This window comes from Xenia sp. Carnegie-2017, unplaced genomic scaffold (assembly GCF_021976095.1).
Source record: "Xenia sp. Carnegie-2017 unplaced genomic scaffold, XeniaSp_v1 HiC_scaffold_22, whole genome shotgun sequence".
NCBI lineage: Eukaryota > Metazoa > Cnidaria > Anthozoa > Malacalcyonacea > Xeniidae > Xenia > Xenia sp. Carnegie-2017.
Window position 1 is genome coordinate 12233257 of NW_025813485.1, and position 20866 is coordinate 12254122.

The 20866-nt window shown below is 35.9% G+C and overlaps 2 protein-coding genes and 1 non-coding gene across 3 annotated transcripts; 2 read left to right on the top strand and 1 right to left on the bottom strand.

Moving 5' to 3' along the window:
* Positions 1-44: 44 nt before the first annotated feature.
* Positions 45-119, bottom strand: Trnaa-ggc. The gene has a single exon. It is a non-coding gene; the product is annotated as a tRNA-Ala (tRNA).
* Positions 120-576: 457 nt separating this feature from the next.
* Positions 577-9335, top strand: LOC124446116 (multidrug resistance protein 2-like). Its single transcript, XM_046996930.1, has 14 exons — positions 577-1133; positions 1222-1340; positions 1795-1983; positions 2064-2126; positions 3558-3677; positions 3762-3841; positions 4465-4660; positions 5158-5231; positions 5454-5537; positions 6613-6665; positions 7151-7230; positions 7549-7668; positions 8290-8420; positions 8905-9335. The coding sequence occupies exons 2-14, from the start codon at positions 1259-1261 to the stop codon at positions 9013-9015; spliced, it is 1383 nt and encodes a 460-aa protein (XP_046852886.1). The 5' UTR covers positions 577-1133; positions 1222-1258; the 3' UTR covers positions 9016-9335.
* Positions 9336-9419: 84 nt separating this feature from the next.
* On the top strand, positions 9420-20726 carry LOC124446115 (kelch-like protein 5). The gene is made up of 6 exons (XM_046996929.1): positions 9420-10004; positions 10923-11292; positions 12223-12258; positions 18873-19197; positions 19625-19824; positions 20174-20726. Exons 1-6 carry the CDS (start codon positions 9513-9515, stop codon positions 20530-20532), a joined length of 1782 nt encoding a protein of 593 aa, XP_046852885.1. The 5' UTR covers positions 9420-9512; the 3' UTR covers positions 20533-20726.
* The last annotated feature ends 140 nt before the right edge of the window (positions 20727-20866 follow it).

Genomic DNA, 20866 nt, shown 5'->3' on the forward strand with positions numbered 1-20866 from the left:
TGCTGGACAATTTAAGCAATCGTCTCAGGACCTGAAAAAATCAGGTGACTCAACGGGATTCGAACCCATGACCTCTGCAGTGCCGGTGCAGTGCTCTGACCAACTGAGCTATGAAGTCACACAGTGGTGAGCAGGTCATTATTGTTGGGCTCATGTTTTCTCGGGAAAGGAATGTCGTATGAATGTTTTATGCAGTGCGGTGTTTGAAATTAAATGAAGATATGATCTTCGCACTTTGCTGGACAATTTAAGCAATCGTCTCAGGACCTGAAAAAATCAGGTGACTCAACGGGATTCGAAGAGGTTAAGTGGAATGGAGTTTCCTTACCTCTTTTAATTTCTCTTTATTTTACTTCCTAACTTCCTTATCATGTATCCATTCGACACCGCTTCCTTTAGTAGTAATTTAACACCTTTTTGTAAATATAATATCTTGTCTTAACATCCTATTTATTATTTGTCTGAAGATGTCTTGAGTAAAGACGAAACGTCACAATAAATTTAACTTTACAATTCGTTTTTTTTTTTTGTCTATTTCTATGGCTCTAATCAGAACTTTATGTTGGGCATTAATTTTTATCACACGAATTCGATTTCCGCTCGGCAAGTCTCTCGCTACGATTCAAGAAGTACCTCAACGATGAGAATTAAATCTCGATAATATCTTATATCAATTCCATTTGTCTGAATGGAAATTTTATTTTCGGATACTAGCAATTGTATATGGAGAAAAAATAATTGTCTCGCTCAGCAAAGCTGCTCACATTGGACCAATCATATCACGATTATTTTATGGGCTGTTACACAACGAAGTGGTATCAAAGTCAAATGAGGAGTGGTGTTACTAATATTGGTGGCCTTACCATGGCTGCGGCCATTTAAACAGGGACGGGCTGAGCGACCTAATTTGGTTGACACAACACTTTATTCTTTATACAATCTATGTGCGCTCATTGTATTACCATAAGTGTTATCCTTTAGGAATGTACCTCATTGATATCTAATAAGTAATACATTGTCTTTGGTATGTTTGGCAAATTACTATATTATCGCCCGAATGACATTTACAAAAGCGGCATGTGTCCTTCACGTGGGCCGGCTACAGCAGATAAGCAGAACGGACTTTAAGCTCAGTTGAGTGATCGTTTCTGGCTTATAGTCTCTAAAATTTATGTTATTTACAATGTTGATCGCAATATAATGTGGGAAATGTTTTCGTAGAATTATTTCAGCGAAGAGGCAATTCAAAATCGTCGACATGCTGTTAAATTTCCACACCAAGAAGAAGTTAAGAAACGTCGTAGTTGGTTTGTTTTTCTTGTTTGGTGGCGTTGAGTATGGTATGCATCGTTTTAAGTTAAAAATTTTTATACATTAAAAAATATTCACATCAATAACGAGTAGCCCTTTAAATTACAGTTGCTATATGCATTTTTGGTATCAACTACTTGTCTGTTTGTGACTTAATTGCTTTTTTGATACCCTGTATTGTTAAAGCAGTTGATCATGTTACACTTGGCGGTTACAAAATCTTTTAGTAATCAAAGTTGACCTTGATTTTTGTCAGCATACATGCCCACTAAAGAATCTAGAAAGCAAGTTCAGCAACTGTCAGGCATATAGTGGCTAATTGTTTCCATTGTGCCTGGGAACTGGTGGACCAGGGAGTCACTGCATGAGCACCAGTTGTTTACTTTTTGAATAGGGCTATTCTTGATTTATAATGGTTTTGATTTGACAACTGGTTGATAATTTCATGGAATTTGTGACTCATGCTTCATATGTTTTTGCTAGGTGTTATTATTCCAACATTATGGCTGTTCCTCCAGCACACCTTTGATGCCAAAGAATCCTACTACTCAATTGTATTATCAGCATTCAGTTTTTCAAGTCTTATCACCAGCCCTTTCTTTGGAGCATGGATAGATTTTACCCGTAAAACAAAGATCACTTTACTTGTTGGATTGATCTTTGAAATTGGAGGTTTCTGCATTGCTTTGTGGGAAAATTAGTTGTTATTATTGTCGATGTAACAAATATTTCTTTTTTGTTTTGTTTTTTAGGCAACTTTTTGTACTTTATTGCAAAATCAAAACATATTGTTCTAGCTGGTCGATTACTTTGCGGTATGTGCTTGAAAGATTGAAAAAATAAAAAAGTTTTTACTTTTTAGTTTGGGAGGGGGGAGTATTGGCTGCCTCATTTGGGTGGTATCCACCAGAAATAGATTTCAAAAAATTAAAGTAACTGTAAAATTATTTGAGGGCAGAGGGGTGAAAGTTTTATAGCTACCCTATGTTGTCCCAGAGCAACCTTAAAGAAATTGGTATCTGTGCTATTGGTAATAAGTATTGGTTTGAGAATAACGCTGAACATGATTTGACATATAAAAGTGAGTGGTCAGAATACATTCAGGAAAATATAATTCTATTTTGAAATACTTCAGACTGAATTGTATTGGGAGCATTTTTTCCTTAAATATTCTTTAGAAATTTTTAACCGACAGCGTAGTTTTATAGCATTTTGAACTCAATTTAGCTTGACCCACCGCAGATTTGCCACTGTTTCAATGCACAAATGTATTTATACTTTAATTTTATTGTTTGATATTATAAAATAAACACAATGAAACGCGTGCGCTGATTAGTCTAGAGCTGTGTTTACATTAGCCTGTGCGAAGCACATCTGAGCTCAACCAATCAAATCAATCAAAGCAATCAATCAGTCAAAGAGAATTTGCAAATCGATCATGAATACATTTTAGATACGTCTTTTTCGCATTATTTTCTTTTATAATGTGGTTGCACTCGAGGGTTGCACTCGAGCCAGTGCAACCCTCGACCTTTGGTCTCGGGCTTGCACTGATCTGCTCTCGAGTTCTCCCAAAGGTCTCCTCAGTTTTCATAAGCCTGTGCAAACACAGTAAAATTTTAAATTTTTTAAGTAATACAACAGGAATTAAACTTTAACATTTTTCAAGTTAAATGCACTGAAACACGATACACATTGTATTGATACAATGTGTATTGATACAATATGTATACAATGTGTACTTATACACATTGTATCATTTCTTGCTGAATAGATGTGTTGAACAAAGAAAGACAATACTTTATATAGATTTTACAATCAAATTTATCATAGAAGTTGAAAGCAGTTCGTTATTGCCAAGTGTGAGGTAGTCAGTTTTCATTGGATGTACAAAAACTACAAACGAAAACATGTTTTAGCGGCGCATCATCTCCATTAGAGTGACTTATGACTTCACCATTCAGCACTGCGTTTCACTTCACCATTTGGCCCAGATCAATTGTTTGATTATACATAATATACTATGTTTATAAGAATGCTGTTAAAGTCAATTGTTTTTATCGTTCTAATATGCATAAATAAAGAAGGCGCCCCCCCCTTCCAGTTGTCCATTCATTGCTCCTTTACTGTTCCATAACCCGTCGTACGTACATTACAAAATTTTTATGGCGCAACGGAGCTTTGGAAGTGTGTTAAGCGCTTGTTGGAAATCTTGGAAGATTTATTATTTATTTTTGATTTTTCAGGAGTTGGCGACGGGGTCGGTTCGGTTTTATTTGCATTGATTGTAAGAACTTCGTCCGTGGAGGAACGCTCCTCTGTACTGTCTTTGGCATTGGCTGCGAGACAAATAGGAACTGTCCTAGGTAGAACTTGTATTATTTTTCTTTAAGATTGGCTTAGATTGCTAGTATGTCGCGAATCTGTCGAGTCTGCTTATCATTTTTTAGGCCCGGCTTTGAATCTCGCCACGAAGTACAGCAACTTTCATGTCGGCCCTTTTCTTGTCAATGCTTACAGGGCTCCAGGGGTAAATACAGTAAATATTTAGACAGTGTTATTTCGTTTGTAAAAGTCAATAGCGACGTTTATAATGGTATTACTAGTGTAGCTGAAAAGTTCTGAAAAATATGCTTTAACCGTGGTAGTAGGAATTGTTTGACTTCCTCTAAACAGCGAGCATTATGTTTTGGATGACTAAAATTATTGTCTTGCGACCTCGAACTGTAGGCCTCTTCTTAAGTTTTTAACGGCCGACGGCAATGTTTTTAGTACATGAGCCAGGCCTATATCAGGAAGGTTTTCTTGCACACGGCACGGCAAGACGGATTTTACTTCAGTTCGTGACAGTAATGCAAATAACTAATAACTACCGTTAAACTAATAACTAAGCTATTGTTTTTATGAATCTCAATTATGCGATGAATTTTAATGATGAGAGATGTTTTGCGACCACGTAAAGCAAGAAATCAACTTAGTAGCTATAGCTTGCTATTATTTTATTTATTTATAGACCTTATATATTACACAGTTGGTGAGACTTTAAACGAAGTTATGAATGTTTGAATAGGGAGTTATTAATGGGAATAAAGCCTGTGAATATACATCTAAGTAATACATGATGCAAACATATTGGTTTGTTCATTTTGTTAGATATTGATGGCCGTGGTTTGGAGTATCATGCTCATCATTGTAATTTTTCTCTACTATGATCTGCCCACTGATGTCGCCCTTCAAAGTCTCTCCGTGCAAGCGGGTGAAGCTAGCACTGAAAGTACACAAAATGGCAATGTCTCTTCACCTTTGGGAAATATTAAGAGCATCAAAAAAAGGCTCGTTTTATGGAAAGGTAGGAAGGTATATGCAAAATGTTTATAGCACGGGGGGGGGGGCGCAGAATTGATCTTTTGGACGAACCTAGTACTTATTTAATGTATTCCTGTACTCATAGTTTTTCTCTAGCTCTTGTTTCTTGAAGCTTAGTTGTCAGAGCACTTCATATGCACTGCTTCAGCCTTGTTTTTCGACCCTGCCAAACCATGTTTGGTTTTTCTTACAACTCTTAAAGATAATACCCGTAAAAAAACATAGAATTGCGTATCTCTTTGTTAATAAAGCTGGATGTTAAGGAATACGACATACTCTGGATTCTGCATACACTGCATAGTAGCTGAATGTCATATATATATGTGTATCTGTGTGGGTGGCATGCGCGTATTATATAGACAGTCGTGTCACTCTTTTTCTGTGGACAGCGCTATCCTTGCACATGGAGACTGCCAGTGTTATTCTTGGAGACTGTCGGTGCTGTCAAACCTGCTGGAGTAACGAGTTGTTTGTTTGTAGAATTACTCAATGAAGAAGTAATCGTTCTATTGATGACGCAGTTTATCTCTTTCTTTGCATTATGCACACTTGAGGTAAAGTTTATGATCTATGCGCAGACACGTAGTGTATGATTTGTGCGTTCTACAGGTGAATTGTATGGTTTATGCAAGGTAGTGCGTTATTAATACGCACGATTGAGAGAAATGTTTTAAGGAAAAAGATGGCACACTAAGAGAGTCGATTTATTTGAACTAGGAGCTTGTACAATCAAATTGTAAAAACCGTTTCAAGTCGATATAAATCTTTTTATACAGGCTCTGTTTGCCCCAATGTCAGAACATCTTATGGGCTGGAAAGAGACGGAAATTAGTGTGGTGTATACTCTGATTGGAGTAGAGGTAAAGCTTCTTTTGGAAAATCCTAATTTGAATAGCACTAGTCTCTATTTTATATGTCTGCTTTGATTCGCAGAGGATATTTATTAAAGTAATACGGCAAACCTGACGTTTACTCCTCATTTGACTCTGAAGATGACTACCGCTAAGGTTGTCGAAACGTCAGTCAACAACAACAAAAACAGTCCTTCTCTGGACTTTATTAACCTGGACGATCATCATTTACCAACATATAAGGATATTTATTCATGTGTAACCTTGTAGCAATTCGTGTAATTACAAAGACCAGATAATATCTAGATTGCATGCGTGCATGTGGATACTGCTTAGCATCGTTTTTCAACTCATTGTAAACCTTATACTCTATAGGTAGGTGAACCTTTATACACTCACTACAGGGACTACTCGTTTTCCTACTGAATCATCGTGTGTACCTCATCTGATTTTCAAGCACAACATTTAGTTATTTTTGAACCTTTCAGCTCGTGTCTTACGTCATTTGGCCTGATTTGCATTACTTTCGTGCGAACTGTATCTCAATCAGGCCAAACTTATTTTGCCGAAATGTAATATAATGAATGAAGGCTGATTTCCAGTCAGCGCAAATTGTCGCGCAATCGACTTTTTCCGATCACTTCTTTTCAATTGTAAGCTGTCGACCGGAACAATTTCACTCTGCTGCACACAATTCAAAAGAAAGTGATCGCAAAAAGTCGATCGCTCGACAATTTGCACTGAGTGGAAATCAGCCTTGATGTTGTAAACAAGCAGAACTTCACGACATACTAGTGAAATAAGTTGATGCCACTAATCCTGAATGATTTCATCTCATCAAACTATTCGGCTTACATTTTTGACCGTATACTGCTTCTTAAGATTCAAGCTTAGATTTAGCTGAACTTATGCATTTGGTACATCTGCAAATGATGAAACTGTAATGTAATAATGTACATTTTTTCCAATCTTCCTCAATGGAGTGAAATCTCATTCATTGATCTTTTTGTAATGTATTTGTCAGTACATCATATTAAGCTACATGTTGCTATTTCTGTACCAAGTTACTTATGTCTTTTTGTAGGCCATTATTGTGTACGCATTTGTGAGCAAGATCAGTAAACGCATAGCAGACAGGTAGGCAGCCTCAATCCGATGATTTTACTCTGTGACGAAAGACACAAAAATGTGGAAAGGCACTGGGGACGAAATTGATATGAAATGTGTTTTCGAAAGAAAGCTATATCTTTACATTCATGTTGATGTTTCATGTTGGTTCAGCGTTCGTTCGATTTTCCTCCCGTTTCTGAAATGGCTGGAATTACAAATGTCGTGAAGATTGTAACCTATTAAGTAATCCTATGTCCAGAAAGTGGTAGAAAGAGGGCTTGTCCATGTGTGAAATACCTAATTTAATCAACTTCTTTGAGTCCGATATTAGAATTGCTGTTGTTTATAACATGAGCATACCATGGGGGTTGCTCATATTCATATTTGCATGTGATAATGAAGCTCTAAAGAACTTAGCACTGCATATCATGCAGATATGAATATGAGACCCCCCTCCCCTCACAATTTCGGATCATTGTTTTATTTATGATCATCGCTGTTTTCGTTTTCAGGTGGTTATTGGTTATTGGTCTTGTAATGCTATCTTCAATTGTCATTCTTTATTTGATTCTTTTAGCGCCTGCAAAGCCACGTGAGTATTAAAGCACGAATACTGTACTTGTAAGTCATGGAGCTTTCACCCCGCCCCACCTCATGAATATCTGTCCATTGTCTGAGCGTACACAAAAGGTCTAATCATGCAGTCAGCAGAGTAAAGATTATAATTTCAAAAACCAGTTATCGGGACAACCAAGACGTGTTGGCGTGTACAAAATATAAATCGAAACATATGTAATGGCACATGCGTATACTAACGTACAAACGCTTGTACACTTGCTTATATACACACTATGAGCATTGCTTTGCCATGATGTTATATATGTCTAAAGTTTCTTCTTTATATTTACAGATGATCCCACTACATTGCCTACTGTCTCTGTAGGTACGTTCGTAATCGTTCTTGGCGTACCATTTCTTGCTGTTGGCGGAGTATCTTTATACTCCAAAGTTACCGACGAAAAAACGCAAGGTGAGAAAGAAGTATATAAGGCCAGCTCCACATTTGTCAAAATAGCGCGCTTTTATTAGAAATAGCTTTGGCTGTCCTCAATCCCCCCCTGCAATGCGATTTACACTCTCTAATCTTGTGTGAATTTCTCGCGTGATTGAATCAATCAGTTGATACATCAAGTGATGTAACAATACAAAATTTCTCAGATAAATGGTCGTAAGACTATAACAGTAGAAGGACTACACCTAGTAAAACAAAACCTGGAAAAGATCCAGGAAGGTTTTGTTTGTTGGGGGGGGTTCCAGTTTCGATTGGACTTCCATGTCTGCTTGTTGCCGTAGCATGTCAGACTTTTGTTCTTTTCTGTTACCTTAAGTGGACAGGGAGGTTTTTAGAAGTGTGCTCTATGTATTATCAATTCATTTAGCAATTTATATCTTATACAGTATAAATATCGTGAGTAGTTTTAATCAGAGATGGATTTGGGGGGAGGGATACGAAGGGATGTGCAAGGCTTCCAACCTTGGTTAGAGAGGGTGGTGGAGGTATGCCGATCTCCCTACAAAATATTTCTAAACCAAAAAATCAAGCAAAAGCAATATAGTGATTAGTGTTTAATAAACTGTGAATTATTTTTAGGTTTTCTTCAGGGCGTACGTCGTTCATTTATTGGCGTGGGTACGATCTTCGGTGCCCTTTGGGGTGGATCTCTCTTTCGGAGATTATACCTACTTTTAGCTGTGATGATTGGCTTGCTTATCGTTGTTGAGGTACGTGAGTTTCTTAACTTAGAAGTCATAGTAATTTTGGTAGAAGGCGAGCACTACTGGAAAGCATACGTTGCTACTCCATTATTATTTTTGTTCTAATTTGTGTTAGGACTTAAAATATATTTAAAAATTAATATTTCTTTGGTTACCTGTACGTAATGAAGGGCGTGGAGACCACTGATTTGAAAAAATTTGCTGTTGTTAGGAATTCAAACAGAGATTACTTTCGAAAAGTCGAAAGAAGTTGAAAAATAGTTTATCTTGTAGTGGAGGAATGTCTTCAAAGTATATGTAAATTTCTCTTTCCCACGAAGTTTGGGGGCGTAGACTGAAAAGAAATGAAGAAAAAAATCAGAAGCTCATTAGTACGATCTGCATATTACTTTGTTACTTTTTTACAGTTTCTTATGTGCCAAATATACATCGTTTATTTCAATAATAGCAGTGATTTAAATTTACCTTGCTATACGTCTTATTACTTTAGGTCATGTTATTTTTTTCATTCAATCGCCTCCGTGTACCTACCAGCGGAAATTCCAGCGACAAGAACGAATCTACTGTTGATAACGATGAAAGTAAACCGCTTTTGGCGTGATATGGTCAATTTTCACGTGTCTTCTTGGGGTAATGTGTGACGAGTCTTACCCTACCATGACAGCTACTTAGAATTCCTCTGTTTTTTGTAAAGTGAAGCTGTTGGAGAAAATTCCTTAGGTGTTTTTATTGATAAATTTCTTCACATGAATCTTTTTGTTCCTTTTATTAAAAAAAGGCGTTATGTAAATTATAAAGCGCATGTTTTACATACATTATATTAATTTACAGAGACACTATTGTGTATGAACAGGTAACGAAGCACACAGACGATCTAAACGTTGTAACTTGTAAGCAAATTAAAGTTACTCTTGGACTCTATGTAATGCTTGATAGTTTTGTCATGTTTCGAGAAATCTCCTTTTAGTGTATGAAAAATAGTTGACTATTTGTTGATTGATTGAACACCCTGGCTTTTTTCTTCAGTTCTCGTCGTTCTGCTTCACTTACTTGTAAACAAACTATTGTTTTACGGCGATTGTACTTTTCTAAAATCTTATGGATGACGGCAAGGATTCGCTGAGGTATTCTTCATCTAATGATTTACTAGCGACCTTGAAAAAGATGCAGACCTTTCGGGCCAATGGTCAGCTTTGCGATGTCACTCTGAAGGTTGGAGAGCGAAGGATTCATGTTCATCGTGTTATAATGGCCGGATTTAGTGATTATTTCGACGCAATGTTTAATGGAGATATGGCCGAAATAATACAGGAGGAAGTTCACATACAGAATGTTGATCCCGATGCGCTGGCACTCGTTGTGGACTATGCATACACTGGTGATATTGACATACATGTTAATAATGTAGAAAATTTACTCACCGTTGCCTGTCTACTGCAAGTTGAAACCGTCAAAGATAAATGCTGTGAGTTTATGCAACAACACTTACATTCTACGAACTGCATTGGTATTAGAGCTTTCGCTGAGGGGCACGGTTGCCTGGGTCTTTTCAGCGCTGCTGATGTTTATACGAAAGAAAATTTTCAACAGGTTTGTTGTAATAGTTGGGATCATGGATGGGAAAATAGATGTCTTGTCGACTTTCAATTTCAAAACAATTAAGTTATTGTATTTTTCTTTTACTTGCTACAAAATTCCTTTTCCTCTTAATTCTTTTGTTGTGTGTTTTTAACATTTAATTTATATTTAATTTAAAATTGAGGCTTTTCAATTTTTATATTTAATATTTTATTTTTTATCGTCCAATTTTATTATAATTTTTTTGTAAAACTTATATTTAATATTTATGTTAAACAGTTAATGTTCATTTTATATTTTAAGTTCATTTGTATTTTAAAACTTTCGCTAAAACCCAGGCTTCTTTAATTTGAAGTATGATTCAAGTATTGTAGCTTGTAAACAATTTCAGTTACCAGATTATAGTGAAAGATCCAAATTGGCAATGTGAATATTTATTTTACCTGAGTCTGAGACATTTATTATGTCATGTTTGTAAAGTGCAATTATTTTTTTGAAATTCTGTCATCAAGATAAGTATGATGTACTCCATGCATGGCATTTTACTCTGTTGCATTGGTAATTTTTGCCAGATCTTTCATGTTTATTATCTTTTTGATTGTAATTAATTTAAACAAACAAATTTTCCAAGTAAAACTTGTGATTTCCCACAATCCCAATTATCCCAATTTATTGAGTTGGGATACTGTCTTTATGAAAAGTCATAATATATAATAAATGTTAAATTAAATATTGCTCTATACATGCCCAGCCTGAATGATCTACATCTAACAATTTTATTAAATGACATTATGGTTAACATGCAGATATTTGCGTGGCTATTTCATCTACGGTGAAAGTCCTCTTACAACATAAACTACTTTCCCTATAGCATCACACATGTGCAGAATGACTAAAACGCAAAGATGACAATTGTCAACTTTCTTCTAGGTTATTGAAAGCAAAGAATTTGAAATGATCAATGGAGAACAATTGATTGAGCTCATAACCAGTGATGACTTAAATGTCAATCGAGAAGAGGCTGTGTTTTATGCTGTGGAGAGATGGGTTCAATTTAACTCCACTAAAAGAAAGGCATTTGTGAACAAGCTCCTTGAAAACATTCGATTTCCTCTAATGAACTGCAAGTTCTTGGCGGACTATGTTGAAAAATCCTCAATACTTAGCTACAGTGATTGTGGAAATGAGCTCCTTTTGGAAGCTATGAAATATCATTTGTTACCTGAAAGACATGCACAAATGCGGAATAAGCGAACAAGACCAAGAAAGTCGAACGTTGGTCTTTTATATGTTGTTGGAGGTCAGTAGTATTTCATTTTGGTTAAAGTTCTCAAGCGTTAGTTGTTAATATCATAAAGGGATGAAGTGTATATTCCTGAAAAAGTGTTTTTTTATTTTGGCAATTAAAGCAAGCTTTAATTATCAACATTTTTTAGGCATATGTATACAGTGTGCGAATTAACGGTGTGCAATGTGCAATTTACACATCGTTTTAGCTAAAATGAAAACAATTGCACATCACTTTTTCAAACGATGTGCAAAAATCAGCAGTTTTAACGAAAAACACTGTCGTAAATCATATAAATTTGTTCACGTTTGAAAATATTAATTTAGCAATTAGCGCTATATAATAATTAACGTAATATCGATTTGAGTATGCCTCTAAAGAAATACTTTTGTCAAAAAAATTGCACATCGTTTTTTCTGAACTAATTCGCACACTGTATGTATACTTACCCAATTGTTGAATACCTCTGAATATCCTTGTCTGGCCTCCAGCAATTATGTATTTATGTGTCAATCAGAGGAAATACTGAAATTTCCAATTACAAATTACTTTTCCCGAGCATAAGTGATCAGGAAACATGTATAAATTGACTTGTTTAATTGACTTGTTTACAAATGAACGCAACCATGTGCAATGTATTTGGTGCTGGAATCGTGATTTGATTTGATTTGATTTGTCAGTTTGAGACAATCATTTGTTGATTTTAGCCCTCCAAAAACACTTTAAATCTAAGAGGCTTACGCTCTATTAAAATTTTGAATTCAACGCAAGAATTATCAATATTGCTCCACGAAACGTCATATTTTTCTTAATGAGGAAGTGATAGCCCGGATTTCTGTTGGTTGTGCACTCACATTAAAATTTGTCATTTTCCCCCACTGTTGTACATAATGCCAAGAGACTGAGAGCTACGTATGCTTTATTATCTTTTTCATTTCAAAGGTGTGGAATCTTATCAAGGGATTGGTAATCGTAAAGGTGATTTGTTGATTTAATCGATTAAATAATTTTGTAATAAAACCATTGATCATATTTCATTTCGCAAAGGAACGTAGTAGCTACATAAGAGCGTACATATAAATGGATCTACAGAGTGAATATAATTACCATGAGTCAGCCTACTATGTGAAAACTGTCGGTTATATTTCACTAAGTGATTGTACTACACTCTAGCCTACATATGTAAAAAAATCTCCAAAGTAAATGAAATTACTAAAAATTATCTTATTATTCGAAAACGATTGATCGCTACATACTTGACCATCAGTGAAGAATTGTGTGGCTACTGCATTTTGTATGATTTTATTTCAACATTTGCACATTGTTTGTTTTACAGCAAATAACTCGGATTTGCACGTTGTTTGTTTTACAGCGAATAACTCGGATTTGCACATTGTTTGTTTTATAGCGAATAACTCGGATTTGCACGTTGTTTGTTTTATAGCGAATAACTCGGATTTGCACATTGTTTGTTTTACAGCGAATAACTCGGATTTGCACATTGTTTGTTTTATAGCGAATAACTCGGATTTGCACATTGTTTGTTTTACAGCGAATAACTCGGATTTGCACGTTGTTTGTTTTACATCGAATAACTCGGATTTGCACGTTGTTTGTTTTACAGCGAATAACTCGGATTTGCACATTGTTTGTTTTATAGCGAATAACTCGGATTTGCACATTGTTTGTTTTACAGCGAATAACTCGGATTTGCACATTGTTTGTTTTACAGCAAATAACTCGGATTTGCACATTGTTTGTTTTACAGCGAATAACCGGATTTGCATATTGTTTGTTTTACAGCAAATAACTCGGATTTGCACGTTGTTTGTTTTACAGCGAATAACTCGGATTTGCACATTTTTTGTTTTATAGCGAATAACTCGGATTTGCACATTGTTTGTTTTATAGCGAATAACTCGGATTTGCACATTGTTTGTTTTACAGCAAATAACTCGGATTTGCACATTGTTTGTTTTACAGCGAATAACTCGGATTTGCATATTGTTTGTTTTACAGCAAATAACTCGGATTTGCACGTTGTTTGTTTTACAGCGAATAACTCGGATTTGCACATTGTTTGTTTTACAGCGAATAACTCGGATTTGCACGTTGTTTGTTTTACATCGAATAACTCGGATTTGCACGTTGTTTGTTTTACAGCGAATAACTCGGATTTGCACATTGTTTGTTTTACAGCAAATAACTCGGATTTGCACATTGTTTGTTTTACAGCGAATAACTCGGATTTGCATATTGTTTGTTTTACAGCAAATAACTCGGATTTGCACGTTGTTTGTTTTACAGCGAATAACTCGGATTTGCACATTGTTTGGTTTACAGCGAATAACTCGGATTTGCACGTTGTTTGTTTTATAGCAAATAACTCGGATATGCACATTGTTTGTTTTACAGCAAATAACTCGGATTTGCACGTTGTTTGTTTTACAGCGAATAACTCGGATATGCACATTGTTTGTTTTACAGCAAATAACTCGGATTTGCACGTTGTTTGTTTTACAGCGAATAACTCGGATATGCACATTGTTTGTTTTACAGCAAATAACTCGGATTTGCACGTTGTTTGTTTTACAGCAAATAACTCGGATTTGCACATTGTTTGTTTTATAGCGAATAACTCGGATTTGCACGTTGTTTGTTTTATAGCGAATAACTCGGATTTGCACATTGTTTGTTTTACAGCGAATACCTCGGATTTGCACATTGTTTGTTTTATAGCGAATAACTCGGATTTGCACATTGTTTGTTTTACAGCGAATAACTCGGATTTGCACGTTGTTTGTTTTACATCGAATAACTCGGATTTGCACATTGTTTGTTTTACAGCAAATAACTCGGATTTGCACATTGTTTGTTTTACAGCGAATAACTCGGATTTGCATATTGTTTGTTTTACAGCAAATAACTCGGATTTGCACGTTGTTTGTTTTAAAGCGAATAACTCGGATTTGCACATTGTTTGGTTTACAGCGAATAACTCGGATTTGCACGTTGTTTGTTTTATAGCAAATAACTCGGATATGCACATTGTTTGTTTTACAGCAAATAACTCGGATTTGCACGTTGTTTGTTTTACAGCAAATAACTCGGATTTGCACATTGTTTGTTTTATAGCGAATAACTCGGATTTGCACGTTGTTTGTTTTATAGCGAATAACTCGGATTTGCACATTGTTTGTTTTACAGCGAATAACTCGGATTTGCACATTGTTTGTTTTATAGCGAATAAATCGGATTTGCACATTGTTTGTTTTACAGCGAATAACTCGGATTTGCACGTTGTTTGTTTTACATCGAATAACTCGGATTTGCACGTTGTTTGTTTTACAGCGAATAACTCGGATTTGCACATTGTTTGTTTTACAGCAAATAACTCGGATTTGCACATTTTTGTTTTATAGCGAATAACTCGGATTTGCACATTGTTTGTTTTATAGCGAATAACTCGGATTTGCACATTGTTTGTTTTACAGCAAATAACTCGGATTTGCACATTGTTTGTTTTACAGCGAATAACTCGGATTTGCATATTGTTTGTTTTACAGCAAATAACTCGGATTTGCACGTTGTTTGTTTTACAGCGAATAACTCGGATTTGCACATTGTTTGTTTTACAGCGAATAACTCGGATTTGCACGTTGTTTGTTTTACATCGAATAACTCGGATTTGCACGTTGTTTGTTTTACAGCGAATAACTCGGATTTGCACATTGTTTGTTTTACAGCAAATAACTCGGATTTGCACATTGTTTGTTTTACAGCGAATAACTCGGATTTGCATATTGTTTGTTTTACAGCAAATAACTCGGATTTGCACGTTGTTTGTTTTACAGCGAATAACTCGGATTTGCACATTGTTTGGTTTACAGCGAATAACTCGGATTTGCACGTTGTTTGTTTTATAGCAAATAACTCGGATATGCACATTGTTTGTTTTACAGCAAATAACTCGGATTTGCACGTTGTTTGTTTTACAGCGAATAACTCGGATATGCACATTGTTTGTTTTACAGCAAATAACTCGGATTTGCACGTTGTTTGTTTTACAGCGAATAACTCGGATATGCACATTGTTTGTTTTACAGCAAATAACTCGGATTTGCACGTTGTTTGTTTTACAGCAAATAACTCGGATTTGCACATTGTTTGTTTTATAGCGAATAACTCGGATTTGCACGTTGTTTGTTTTATAGCGAATAACTCGGATTTGCACATTGTTTGTTTTACAGCGAATACCTCGGATTTGCACATTGTTTGTTTTATAGCGAATAACTCGGATTTGCACATTGTTTGTTTTACAGCGAATAACTCGGATTTGCACGTTGTTTGTTTTACATCGAATAACTCGGATTTGCACATTGTTTGTTTTACAGCAAATAACTCGGATTTGCACATTGTTTGTTTTACAGCGAATAACTCGGATTTGCATATTGTTTGTTTTACAGCAAATAACTCGGATTTGCACGTTGTTTGTTTTAAAGCGAATAACTCGGATTTGCACATTGTTTGGTTTACAGCGAATAACTCGGATTTGCACGTTGTTTGTTTTATAGCAAATAACTCGGATATGCACATTGTTTGTTTTACAGCAAATAACTCGGATTTGCACGTTGTTTGTTTTACAGCAAATAACTCGGATTTGCACATTGTTTGTTTTATAGCGAATAACTCGGATTTGCACGTTGTTTGTTTTATAGCGAATAACTCGGATTTGCACATTGTTTGTTTTACAGCGAATAACTCGGATTTGCACATTGTTTGTTTTATAGCGAATAAATCGGATTTGCACATTGTTTGTTTTACAGCGAATAACTCGGATTTGCACGTTGTTTGTTTTACATCGAATAACTCGGATTTGCACGTTGTTTGTTTTACAGCGAATAACTCGGATTTGCACATTGTTTGTTTTACAGCAAATAACTCGGATTTGCACATTTTTTGTTTTATAGCGAATAACTCGGATTTGCACATTGTTTGTTTTATAGCGAATAACTCGGATTTGCACATTGTTTGTTTTACAGCAAATAACTCGGATTTGCACATTGTTTGTTTTACAGCGAATAACTCGGATTTGCATATTGTTTGTTTTACAGCAAATAACTCGGATTTGCACGTTGTTTGTTTTACAGCGAATAACTCGGATTTGCACATTGTTTGTTTTACAGCGAATAACTCGGATTTGCACGTTGTTTGTTTTACATCGAATAACTCGGATTTGCACGTTGTTTGTTTTACAGCGAATAACTCGGATTTGCACATTGTTTGTTTTACAGCAAATAACTCGGATTTGCACATTGTTTGTTTTACAGCGAATAACTCGGATTTGCATATTGTTTGTTTTACAGCAAATAACTCGGATTTGCACGTTGTTTGTTTTACAGCGAATAACTCGGATTTGCACATTGTTTGGTTTACAGCGAATAACTCGGATTTGCACGTTGTTTGTTTTATAGCAAATAACTCGGATATGCACATTGTTTGTTTTACAGCAAATAACTCGGATTTGCACGTTGTTTGTTTTACAGCGAATAACTCGGATATGCACATTGTTTGTTTTACAGCAAATAACTCGGATTTGCACGTTGTTTGTTTTACAGCGAATAACTCGGATATGCACATTGTTTGTTTTACAGCAAATAACTCGGATTTGCACGTTGTTTGTTTTACAGCAAATAACTCGGATTTGCACATTGTTTGTTTTATAGCGAATAACTCGGATTTGCACGTTGTTTGTTTTACAGCGAATAACTCGGATATGCACATTGTTTGTTTTACAGCAAATAACTCGGATTTGCACGTTGTTTGTTTTACAGCGAATAACTCGGATATGCACATTGTTTGTTTTACAGCAAATAACTCGGATTTGCACGTTGTTTGTTTTACATCGAATAACTCGGATTTGCACATTGTTTGTTTTACAGCAAATAACTCGGATTTGCACATTGTTTGTTTTACAGCGAATAACTCGGATTTGCATATTGTTTGTTTTACAGCAAATAACTCGGATTTGCACGTTGTTTGTTTTAAAGCGAATAACTCGGATTTGCACATTGTTTGGTTTACAGCGAATAACTCGGATTTGCACGTTGTTTGTTTTATAGCAAATAACTCGGATATGCACATTGTTTGTTTTACAGCAAATAACTCGGATTTGCACGTTGTTTGTTTTACAGCAAATAACTCGGATTTGCACATTGTTTGTTTTATAGCGAATAACTCGGATTTGCACGTTGTTTGTTTTATAGCGAATAACTCGGATTTGCACATTGTTTGTTTTACAGCGAATAACTCGGATTTGCACATTGTTTGTTTTATAGCGAATAAATCGGATTTGCACATTGTTTGTTTTACAGCGAATAACTCGGATTTGCACGTTGTTTGTTTTACATCGAATAACTCGGATTTGCACGTTGTTTGTTTTACAGCGAATAACTCGGATTTGCACATTGTTTGTTTTACAGCAAATAACTCGGATTTGCATATTGTTTGTTTTACAGCAAATAACTCGGATTTGCACATTGTTTGTTTTACAGCAAATAACTCGGATTTGCACATTGTTTGTTTTACAGCGAATAACTCGGATTTGCATATTGTTTGTTTTACAGCAAATAACTCGGATTTGCACGTTGTTTGGTTTACAGCGAATAACTCGGATTTGCACGTTGTTTGTTTTATAGCAAATAACTCGGATATGCACATTGTTTGTTTTACAGCAAATAACTCGGATTTGCACGTTGTTTGTTTTACAGCGAATAACTCGGATATGCACATTGTTTGTTTTACAGCAAATAACTCGGATTTGCACGTTGTTTGTTTTACAGCAAATAACTCGGATTTGCACGTTGTTTGTTTTACAGCGAATAACTCGGATTTTCACGTTGTTTGTTTTATAGCGAATAACTCGGATTTGCACGTTGTTTGTTTTACAGCGAATAACTCGGATTTGCACATTTTTGTTTTACAGCGAATAACTCGGATTTTCACGTTGTTTGTTTTATAGCGAATAACTCGGATTTGCACGTTGTTTGTTTTACAGCGAATAACTCGGATTTGCACATTTTTGTTTTTCAGCGAATAACTCGGATTTGCACGTTGTTTGTTTTATAGCGAATAACTCGGATTTGCACGTTGTTTGTTTTACAGCGAACAACTCGGATTTGCACATTTTGTTTTACAGCGAATAACTCGGATTTGCACGTTGTTTGTTTTACAGCGAATAACTCGGATTTGCACATTGTTTGTTTTATAGCAAATAACTCGGATTTGCACATTGTTTGTTTTACAGCAAATAACTCGGATTTGCACATTGTTTGTTTTACAGCAAATAACTCGGATTTGCACATTGTTTGTTTTACAGCAAATAACTCGGATTTGCACGTTGTTTGTTTTACAGCGAATAACTCGGATTTGCACATTGTTTGTTTTACAGCGAATAACTCGGATTTGCACATTTTTCTTTTACAGCAAATAACTCGGATTTGCACATTGTTTGTTTTACAGCAAATAACTCGGATTTGCACATTGTTTGTTTTACAGCGAATAACTCGGATTTGCACATTTTTCTTTTACAGCAAATAACTCGGAAGCATCGAAGGGAGCAATAAGTATAGAATGTTACAACCTGCGCCTGGATGCCTGGTCTCCTGTTGCAACAATTGCGAATAAACGCTTGCAGTTTGGCGTTGCGGTCATCGAAAACAGATTGTACCTTGTAGGTGGTCGTGATGGTTTGAAAACATTGAACACGGTGGATTGTTTTGATCCAAGTACGAAAGAAAAGACAGCCGTTACACCTATGAATATTCATAGACATGGGTTAGGTGTTGGTGTCCTCGGAGGACCTCTCTATGCTGTTGGTGGTCATGATGGATGGTCGTATCTCAACTCAGTGGAGAGGTATTTTTAATATATTCTAGCCCACCTGAGCATCTATTTCTTTCTTGATAGGATGAATGAGTGAGGTTTTGATGGTAATAGTAACACTATGAAAATCGAATATTTAACTCGATATATTGTATAAATCGTTGATATTTATAATTTTTAAATTTTCTGTCTTTGGGAAGTGAAAAGAACGTTAAACACAAACATGAACACTTACTAGCTAAATCATACTTCCAGATTGGATCCTTCCTGACCTATCTCTCAAATCATACTTCCGGATACGATCCTTCCTGACCTATCTCTCAAATCATACTTCCGGATACGATCCTTCCTGACCTGTGTCTTAAATCATAATTCCAGATACGATCATTTCTGACCTATCTCTCAAATCATACTTCCTGATTGGATGCTTGCTGACTTATCTCTTAAATCATAATTCCAGATACGATCCTCAGACGCGTCAGTGGAGTTTCGTCGCAGCAATGAGTACTTCAAGGAGTACTGTTGGTGTTGCGGTACTTGATTTTAAGCTGTATGCCGTTGGTGGCAGAGACGGTTGCTCGTGCCTAAACTCTGCCGAGGCTTACGATCCACATACGAATAAGTGGACTATGATATCGTCCATGAGACATCGCCGTGGAGGTAGGGGATGTGTAGTTAGAAGCAAGTTCTTGCTAGAACCTTTGAAAGACGTTTGAGGTTGCCGGGTTACCGTCCAATCGAGCAGCAATCTACAATTTCCAAACATAATTCACATAATTTGAATTCACGGTTTACTCAATCTGCTATTCTAAAATGTATCAAAAAGTATATGTATGTGTTTAGTGTTTAAATTCATCTTTCATGGTTTGTTATAATAGTACGTTGATACCCAATTATGTCTTTCATGTTGCATGATATCATCCGGCATAGATCTAACTGACCAGTACTTGTTGGTCACTGACCGATACTTGTTGGTCAAGAGTTTTTTAAAGTTTTTCATCGGTTCTAGGTGTTGGTGTGACTGTACTGGATAGATATCTATATGCGGTTGGTGGCCACGATGCTCCACCCAGTCAAGATACGTCGAGGCAATTCGATTCGGTTGAGCGATATGATCCGAAGACCGACGAATGGACTATGTTAGCCCCGATGCTGAACTGTCGGGATGCAGTTGGAGCTTCATGGCTTGGCACCTCGATTTACGCGGTCGGTGGCTACGATGGGACAAAATATTTGAACGATGTGGAGCGCTATGATCCGGTCACGAATGAGTGGGAACAGGTAAAGGGACTGAATATTGGACGTGCAGGCGCATGCGTAGTAGTCATACGAAAGCAGTATGACGTTATGCATGTGAAGCCCAGGTGAAGCTTTGTATTTAAGCAATGGTGTACATTTATGTACAAAATAACAGAAAATTGTTCTTGTTTATGAAGACTTGTAAATATGTTGGTTGTGTATAAAATTATTTATATAATACAGTAAAAAAGTATTGACATGGCAGAAAACGAAATTATGTTTGTTTTTTATTTTATTAAAGTACCTTTTTTGATCCTAAGACACATGAGACTATACAATGTTGTTTATTTAGTCTGATGATGATTTAAAGTGCACCAAATCTTTAATTGTTTTTTAAACGAATTTGTGAATTGTAAACTTGGAATAATAATGGTGAAAGCCTTGTTTGAGTTGGCTATATTTG